General features: G+C 33.8%; 1 protein-coding gene across 3 annotated transcripts; it reads left to right on the top strand.

The window, feature by feature from the left end:
* Nucleotides 1-6: 6 nt before the first annotated feature.
* LOC106154525 (cation channel sperm-associated auxiliary subunit epsilon-like) lies at nt 7-9,107 on the top strand. Of its 3 annotated transcripts, none has more exons than XM_086998700.1 (19): nt 7-142; nt 738-815; nt 1,157-1,232; nt 1,654-1,746; nt 2,042-2,128; nt 2,575-2,654; nt 3,077-3,235; nt 3,711-3,824; nt 4,264-4,347; nt 4,800-4,858; nt 5,159-5,237; nt 5,431-5,483; nt 5,811-5,861; nt 6,093-6,138; nt 6,745-6,824; nt 7,113-7,212; nt 7,628-7,717; nt 7,957-8,120; nt 8,358-9,107. In XM_086998700.1, the coding sequence occupies exons 3-19, from the start codon at nt 1,208-1,210 to the stop codon at nt 8,629-8,631; spliced, it is 1,638 nt and encodes a 545-aa protein (XP_086854826.1). In that variant the 5' UTR covers nt 7-142; nt 738-815; nt 1,157-1,207; the 3' UTR covers nt 8,632-9,107. The 3 variants fall into 3 exon arrangements, with proteins under 3 accessions (XP_086854826.1, XP_086854825.1, XP_086854827.1); XM_086998699.1 differs by lacking the exon at nt 7-142 and adding an exon at nt 201-284; XM_086998701.1 differs by lacking the exons at nt 7-142; nt 7,628-7,717 and adding an exon at nt 201-284.
* Nucleotides 9,108-9,653: the final 546 nt, after the last annotated feature.

Here is a 9,653-nt window from a genome sequence, read left to right on the forward strand (position 1 = left end):
GTAAGACATAGGAACATATGACTACAGTGTTCATTATATGATCTTATAGTTGTATTATCTGTGTACTGCTAGTACAGTGGAGCAGTTAGAGTGGCCACAAACACTACTACAACTAGAGAACCTATTATTACAGGATCCACAGGTAAGACATAGGATCATATGACTATAGTGTTCATTATATGATTTTAAAGTTGTATTATCTGTGTACTGCTAGTACAGGGGAGCAGTTAGAGTGGTCTGAGACACTGCTACAACTAGAGAACCTGTTATAACAGGATCCACAGGTAAGACATAGGACTTCAGTGTTCATTATGTGATCTTATAGTTTTTTAATGGGATTTTTTTCTTGGGGGGTGGGGGGGGGGGACTTTTTGATAAATGAATTCCACTATTCTGAGTAACAGTGATTTAGATACAACCCCTATTTCTTTTACTGTTTTGGCCCAAAGTTGACCGAGATTGTATTACTTTGTGATAATAATTTGAGTGGTTGGTGAGAGTAGTAGAATAACAGGGTTTCTGCAAGATTTTGAACACAAACTAGAAAGAATCTGGGTGTGTATTCCTTAACCATTGCTGGACACTGTTTGAAAGTTTGTCTCTTTGTCAATGTTTAAAGAACCCCAAAAAGTAGTGCTGACAGTGGCAGAATTTTGGGTAGTATAATTGCTCAGCCTTGTGTATTTTCAGATACAAGTTGCTGTATCTAAGTTCATCATTTTTTGTTTCATTTCAAGGTTCAGGATGTGGCTTTTAATACATTCCCAGGGTCAGTAGGAATATTGCTAGCCATCAATGCTAATGGACAGTCAAAGGTAATGGGTTCTTCATAAAGTTGCTTAATTGTTCAAACAAACTACCCTTTAATGTTTTTTACCTTGTTCCTTAGTATCTGAGTATTGGATTAGACATTAGTTCTCTGATGGTTTCCAGTTGATTTGGGTATTTTCAGATGGTAGACAGGATGAAACACTGAACCAATAATGTTAAGAAATAGTATACACAGACTGGTCAGTTTGTTTCACTTATGCAACCCAAAATGTAGTATTTCTCAGGACTGCCAACCACAGTGCCGGTGCTTTATGTCTGCTCTAAAAAAAAAAAAAAAAAAAAAATATATATATATATATATATATTTTTTTTTTTTTTGTTCCAGGTTGTAGTATTGCTGTATAACATATATGAAGATGTTTGGGAGATTACACCTATGTGGATGGATTTTAACATTACAGGTAGGTCTGCCATGTTGGTAATGTAATTGTACTCGGATTCCATAGGTGACTTGTTATTCTTTTTTTAAGTTGGTGATTTAATTCATGCTGATCTCTGACTAAAATGATGTCTTATTTATGTCTACAAGATGATGAAATCTTCTACAATTTTCAAGTACCAGTAAAAACAAACTTTACATCTCAAAATAACTGACTTGAAAGAGGACATTTTTCCAGGCTGATTTTGGACATTTCCATTGAACATTCTTGGTAAATATATATATTTTGAGTATAATGTTCATTTTAAGTTGACCAAAAAAACTGTTTATTTAATGGTTGGTTCATTTAGAACAAATGAAATAATTTTCAGGTCCTGTCTTTTAAACCTGTTTGTATTACAAAGTAATTTCTCCTGATATTTTAAATTTGCTCTCACTTTCAGAGTCTGGCCCGCTGAGTTTCATGTTCCAGGATGCTGGGAAGACGGCTTTCCTGCTCCGTGATTTACACAGACTCTATTACAGCTATGAAGAAGGTAAAAATATTTGTAAAACTTTCTTGCATAATTTCATTTTCTTTGAAATGATAAGACCAGACATTTATATCTTTTTGACACAGTTTGCAGTGTGGTTGAGATATTGTGTCTGGTGCGAAATCTGTTTGAGAAGATAGATCACTATGCTTTAGATAGACATGCATTGTGTTAGGTGTGATATGTGTGCATTGTGTTAGTTGAGATATGTGTACAATGTGTTAGGTGTGATATGTGTACAATGTGTTAGGTGTGATATAAACACATTGTGTTAGTTGAGATATGTGTATTATTTCAGGCACAGAGAATGGTGTGATGACCTTGCTGAACTGTAACACAAGTGATCTGGTGGAGGAGGGAGAGTTCATACAGGAAGTGACCATTAGTATGCAGCCAATTTCATTCTTTTATTTCTTGATTTTAAATTTGTTCAGAAATATATATCAGAAATTTGAAAACTGATGGAGCTCTTAAAAGTGAAAAATAGTAATGACGTTAATAAAAACCTTAAGTTTAAGATGTGAAAATAATGTGGTTAATAAGAAAGTGTATTAAGATATGAATTAAAACTGGAACCCACCAAAGGGGGAAAAACACTTTTTAACTAATATCTTGTACCATGTTTTTATTCGGTTTATCTGATTGCCATTCATCCTGAAAATCCAATTTAATTATCATTATTTAGAAGCGATCTTAAGTATAGATTACTTTGGAATAAAAGTTATTGGAATTAAAAAGTAAACTTAATTTTTAGTATGTCATGTGAGTATTTGTTTATATATTCTTTTTTCAACAAATTGTGATGTGTATATTTCCATCCTGCTCCCACAGGTCCCCTGAGAGAGATCATCATCCACACCTCACGAAATCATTTGTTTCACAGTAAGATGAAGATGAATCAAGTTCTGAAGGTGAGCTAACATTGATTATTTAATAAATGATATTGATTTGGAAAATTTAACTCGTTTCAAAGAAGTTATATCAGAAAAAATAAAAAGGTGAACAACAAATGTTATTGCAAGGAGAATGTTTTGAAGTAGCATATATTTCAGTGACTTGATGAAATACAATTTAGATGTGAGTCCAGGGACCTAGTTGATGAGATATTACTAAGACACTAGGAATCGAGATATGTACTTTATTGTCCTTCGAGTGTCCAAAGATGTCTATTTGCCTGAACTATCATCAAATAAAGAACAAACGTTTGTCTTTCCTTGTTCCATGTTATCTCTTAATAATAATAATAATAATAGTAATTAATGATGATGATGATTCTGATCATAATGAAAACAGTTGTTTCCAAAATGTTGATGATTATGATAATATTTTCCAGCTGGAGTCAGGAGAACTGCCCAGCTCAGATGTTGTGGTAAGGTTTGATGCTCTAGATAGGATGTACCTGATGGTGTTAGAGAACGGCACCCTGACCAGCAGAATTTATCCACTGAAGAATGAGATAAGCAGTGGTCTTTTTCCTCTACAACAGTGTCCTGTGAGTTGAGATGTGGATGGGGGGGGGGGGGGGGGGGGGGGGGGGGGGGGGGGATTAATGTAAATGATAAGACTATATTGTGTAACAGTTATTGGTTTAACACAATATGGTATGGTTTAGACTGGCTGAAATCATGGGAGCTTCAGAATAATTTTTGGGAACTAAAAAATATTGGCACTAAAAAGTGGATATGGTAAGACCTTTCAGCTTTTAAACTAAAAATTAATGCAGGAGGTAACCAAGGAAATATCATGTATCCTGTATTGGATATTGAAAAAAAGCTATTATAAACTTAATCTAGATAGGGTGGTTGGGAAATAACTGGGGGTTAACAGAAAATAGAAGACAGACATCAAAGTCAACCTTTTCATACCATCTACCAGTGTACCATGATGTTTCATAATATTTTCCAATTTGTATCTTTCTAGCACCTGTCATCAATATTTCATGTATTGTTTATTTACATTGTTTTCAGTACCGTTACTTTGTACACAGTACAGTACAGGACTTATACAAGATAGATATGGGGGAGTCTATCCATGTCTGGGCCATGTTAGTGTTCCTTGATATCCACAGTGGATTTCTACAGGTAGGATAGTGTGTGTGTGTGTGTGTGTGTGTGTGTGTGTGTGGGGGGGGGGGGGGGGGGGGGGGGGGGGGGGGGGGGACAGGACCTGTACAAAATAGATATGGGGGAGGTCTATCCATGCCTGGGCAATGTTAGTGTTCTTTGATATCCACAGTGGATTTCTACAGGTAGGATGTGGTGGTGGGGGTGGGAGGAGGGGGGGGGGGGGTAAATTAAAAAGGAACCTGTACAAGATTTGAGAGAAGTTAGTTTATATAATTAAGTATTTCTGGTTATGAGAAATCACCCAGACCAGAGAATGCTGAATGTTTCTTTAGGTAAATGGATAAAGTTTATTTTCTGTGCTGAAACTTAAATTTCAGTTATATAGCACTAGTGTTGAAAAAAATCAATGATTGAAATTGAAAATTTTGAGCGTATTGTATTAAATATGTTCCAGATGTTCAATCATAACTCCACTCTTGTCAAGTCCAGAGCAAACTCTGATATTCAGTACGGAAGAGGAGTTATTGCTCATAACAAGGTCTGTAATATGTTCAGTATGGAAGAGGTGTTATTGCTCATAACAATATTTCAGTAATATGTTCAGTATGGAAGAGGAGTTATTGCTCATAACAAGGTCTGTAATATGTTCAGTATGATATTCAAGTTAGGTGTTTAGTTCCAGGGAATAAAAATGATAGCTGCGTACATTGTATTCACTTGATTTTTTTAAAAGCACAGGTACACTGTTAATGGTAATTTTAACAACTTTATAAAACTTCTGCATTGCACAGAATTGTTTATGGCACTTGGTGCAAACTTAAGTACTTACTGAAGATAAAAATAATTCTGGAAAAAAAGTCCTACTTGGGAATATGATCTATCAAAGCCAAAAGACTAGCTTTCATGTGTAGTTGGTTAATGTTTTAAACCCTGTTTATCTTATTTGTATGAGGAGTTTAAAATGATTTAAATATTATTTTACATTTCCAGTCTGTTACCTTTTACCACCATATGGATTTTTACAGGTCCCCAAATTACACTACTGCTAAGTAAGTGCAATAGTAATCTTAAATCAATTTTTTTTTTTAAAAGATAACTTTTGACAATATTCAGACTTTGATATTTCCTAGAACCCATTATTGTAAATTGTTTTATCCAACATTGAATTTTTTCCAGATATCTTTTCTACAAAATCAATCTCACGCTGACATTCAATATTTTTTAAATTCTCACTGCATATTATGAACATAATGTTTATAAGATGTAGACAGGATAATTAGTAAATAAATAAATACATACTAGTAAGATAAATAAATAGTTACATTATTGGGTTTTTTTTATCATTTTAGAAAACTTGCAACAGGTATCTCTTGCTTTGAGTTGATACCATCAAATATCAACCTGATATGCCCATCTCCTACCCAGATTGTAAGTATGTGATAAATAAGTTTATATATTTAAGTCAGAGTGATTGATCATTGTCAAAATTGGACTGGAGGGCAATTTTTGTACTCAGTAGTTTTTTTTTTTTTTTTTTTTTTTTTTGAGGGGGGGAGGGGGACAGTTTGCATTTTTGTCACCAATAATTTCAAGAAAATTTAATATTTTGATTTTACCCCAGGTCTCCTACCTGTCTGTGGGATGTCCAAAGGGAAGGCACCTGGTTTTAAAACGGTGAGTTAATTTACCTTTTTTTCAGTAAAAAAACAAATAACTTCTGATTATAGATAAACTACCTATCCTGGCAAGAATTGAGGGCCAAATCTTAAGTTTTAAATTAATCAGTTTGTTTTATTAATAAATGATTTATTTTTGCCAGCTATATTGATTGAGACAGCTCGGAGCTGTTTGAAGTAATTAATATCGACATTCTGTTTTTTAGATTAGGCTTGTGATGTAATCTTGAGTTGACAAAGGTTTGCCAGCATTTAAAATAATCTATATAATTATTAAAATATTAATTATAAAAGAAAATTCAGAATTTAAAAAATTATGTTTTAGGCCAGCTGCAAGTGAACCCTGTGATACTGTTGATACATATACTATTGGAAAGTGAGTACCTCTCTTTAATTTGTTGCTTTTATATAATCCTTATATATTGTTGGAATATTTTCATTCCATTCTATTCATTCCATGTAATACCTTTGACAGTTTTATCAGTTAGTATTCCATTATATGGTGTTATTGAAAACATTATGAATTTTTTGAGAGATATGTAACCTTGCAATAAACTTAATGATGTCACTGGCATTTAAACTAATCATTTCAATTCCATCTTTACAGGGAACATTTCCTGCATTTGGATGGGACATCACCCACACAGGACAAGGTTAGTTTATTCTTGTCTAGATCCCATACTTGAGTGTAATTAATTGTTTTTATATAAGTGTGTTGTATTTTATTATTAACAAAAACAAAATTTTAATTGAAGAAAATACCCACCATGCAGTGACACCTCTCCGGCAGTCAACATTGCATGCCATGGATATACATACATAGTCAGTATTTCCTCACTGGCCTTTAATAGACTTATATCTTACCTTACTGTGAAGAAATGTTAGTTAATACATTTAAATCAGTTACTCTTATATACTTATATAAAAATTAATTACATTCTCAAAATGCTTTTAATTACCAACATAGAGTCTGATTACAATTTTTAAAATAAATAAAAAAATTTTATTTGAAAAAAGTGTTATAACTGATTTGACTGGCTGTTATCTTGACATTGTACTATGTTTTGATATCTTAAATTTTTTAACTGTCCACATATCTGTTTACATTATACTATACATTTTAATAACTTAACTACCTACATATTTTTAAGTTATTATTATTATTATTATTATTATTATTATTATTATTATCTCTAAGTCCTATTTACAGTATATTAAGTATACAATTCCACTGTCTGTAATTCCTTCTTCTCGCCCAGGTTGTCCATTATGACCTGGTCAGGTTGGGATGTCCAGTTAGAGTGGACAGCAGTCACAACTTTTTGCCACAGTTAGAGCTGTAAGTGTATGGGAAATACGAAAATTGTGATTAGTGTTGTAAATGAATTATCAGTGAGACTTTTCTGCCACAGTTAGAGCTGTAAGTGTATGAAATATGTAGTGTCAGTTATTTCTCCATGATCATGTTAATTATTTAAGTTTTAGCGCATTACCAGTGGAAACCTTGTTAATATTCACTTTGTTTACTTTTTACTAATGTGTATGATTACCATGTGCATATATTATAGCAAAGTTTGTGTTTGCACATGTCGTAGCCTTATTTATTTCTTTTTTCCCCTGATTTAAGGTATGATGGAGAGGAATTTGTCCGTCCTGTGACTGGTAATTTCATACTATGGGAGGAGCAAGGTAGAACTGACTACAGTTATAATGCTACCATGAAACAGGTAAAACTTAGACTGCATTCCCACAGATTTTAGATCGATCAATCCCTGTGGGGAGTGTCACTAGATTGTTGTCAGCTTAGCCAGCTTAAATGTCTGTCTCGCCTACTAAAAGCTGTAAGGAGGTAATTAACTTTCGTGGCTGACAGCAATTTAGCGTGAACCCCCAGGGAGTTAGGTGGATCTATATGGATCAATCTAAATCTGTGGGAACCCAGTCTTAGATAAGTAGCTTGTAGTGTGGGATATTTTTTTCAGTGAGTACGTATTGATTAAAGGGACAAAGAGTTTTCTTCTTCAACTAAAAGCCAGTTTGGTGCAAATTTGATTCAGTATTTCATATAAGGTCATTAATTATAAAGAGAATTAAAAAGTAATTGCTGTAATAGAAATTTAGTTTTTTTTTAACCCTTTCCAGGCAGGGTGTCATAAGGTGGCTCAGACTTGGTCACAGATTAGAGAGGAGCAGGGCATGCTCACAGACTGGGGACAGGGGTGGGGTCCTTGGGTAAATACACTTACTATTATATTTAAAAGTATAACCCAGTTTTTTCATGTACTTGCTGTTGTGTAGAGCTGTCCAGTTCAGTAGAAATATAGGATTCTGGTTTGAAATTCTATAATTTGTATTAAAACAACACATATAATAGCCAAAGGAATATGATACAACAAATCATATGAGATAAAAATGTTTTTTGTTTGTTTTCAAATTTTCTACCACAAAATTTAAACAGTATATTTTTTTAGAATTATAGGAGTTGTTTTGAAGAGACGAACACTGTAATTGACAACAGATTGCTGCAGAGACCGTATCAGATCCTGAACTCCACAGGTGTGTCTTGGTTACAGTTTCCTAACACCCACGACAGTATGTACACCTTCCGGGCCAGAATTGTAGACCCCAACTACAGGTAAGACCATCTGCTATTTGTACTTAACATATATAATGCAACCTTTTTTGAATAATTATTTTAACTGGAGATCAGAAGATTTAATATGCCTTTCAGACATTATTGCAGGCTGCAGAAAAAGAGAAGCTAAGAAGTAGGACAAAATTAGTTAATTGATTTTATATATTTAATTTATTTATATTATTTTGTCAATTAGTGGTTCAATTGTATCACCCAACATTATTTCTCATATTTCAGTTTCTGTGACTTAGAAATCTCCTTTGCAGTACAGACGTATGGAGCACAACATCCTGAGGACCTCACGGTTACCATGATAACAGTGGGAGGTATCATGGGAGCAGTCCTCTTGGGATTGCTTGGATCGTACTTTGTGTACCGCAAGCAAACCAGCCAGGCCTTTGCTACCAGGATGATGCTGGTGAAGATGCTGCACAAGGAAGATCATTCACACCAGAGGGAAAGTCCTGTTCCTAAAAAAAGAACCTCAGTTTTAGGGGATATATGGAGCTAGTGGGAAAAGGAAAAATGTTGAGTTACTTGTTTTTTGAAACTACAAAACAATAATAATAATAATAATAATAAAAAAAAAAACAGAAGACGCACTTTTTTGATATGACAAACAAATAATAGAGCTCTTATACAATTTGCCAGCATCACCCTTTTTGAAAAAAGTTTTTGAACTTTTCAAAATTTTAGAGTGCATAAAAGAAAATTTGTGAGGATATTTTCATGTGACTTGGTGTGGGAGTCATCACAAGAATTAAATTTCATAGATATGCTTTAAAACATTGAGTGATGTAAAGATTGGATTTTATGCAAGAGTATGAATCTGGATAGTATGCAGTCAGACCATATTTATGAAGACATCCCTCCCCTAAAAACAGATGCAAGATGTCTAATTCCAACTTATATTTAGCTCTTTAGGTGTTGTGTTTTGTTGACAAGAAAATTTACAAGTGAGTGAAAAATAAATATGTTATGAAGAAAGTCTTTTGTGATTTTAAGAAGTACGTACCCTGGTATGCGAACTATTTTACATGAAATCCGTTGCAGGGGAGCGTTGTTGTAAACGTAATCTGAAGGATCGAGTGGAAGTAAAAAGTTTATTTCGCACAAGAATTATCCCAGTCTCTCCTCTCGTTTTCATTGCAAGCACAATGCAGCGATGTACTGCAGCAACATTGCGCTAGAGAAGACGCGCGCAATCTGCCATTGGGCTGTAGAGCCCTTCCGTCAAAAGCAGTGAAATATAATCATAGATGTTTTCTGAAATAATAAAAATAAGACCACTTCATGTGGAAATAAAAATAGTGTGAGTGAATCTGCCAGAATAACGGAAGGTACAGAGCTTTGTTAGTATCATATTGACTTTTTTCTATTTTCATTTAAGTTTTATTTTCACCGCGGTAGAAATTGTTTTCACCGTGGTGAAAATTCCATAAAATAAAGACTTACACGACATCAGTGCTCTATCGCGAATACAGTGATTTGCATATGTTAATTTTGTGTAATCTATTCGGGTTTTTTCATTTA

The sequence above is a fragment of the Lingula anatina genome, unplaced genomic scaffold (assembly GCF_051362555.1).
Source record: "Lingula anatina isolate TDL-2025a unplaced genomic scaffold, LinAna3.0 unanchor82, whole genome shotgun sequence".
In the NCBI taxonomy this organism is placed as follows: domain Eukaryota; kingdom Metazoa; phylum Brachiopoda; class Lingulata; order Lingulida; family Lingulidae; genus Lingula; species Lingula anatina.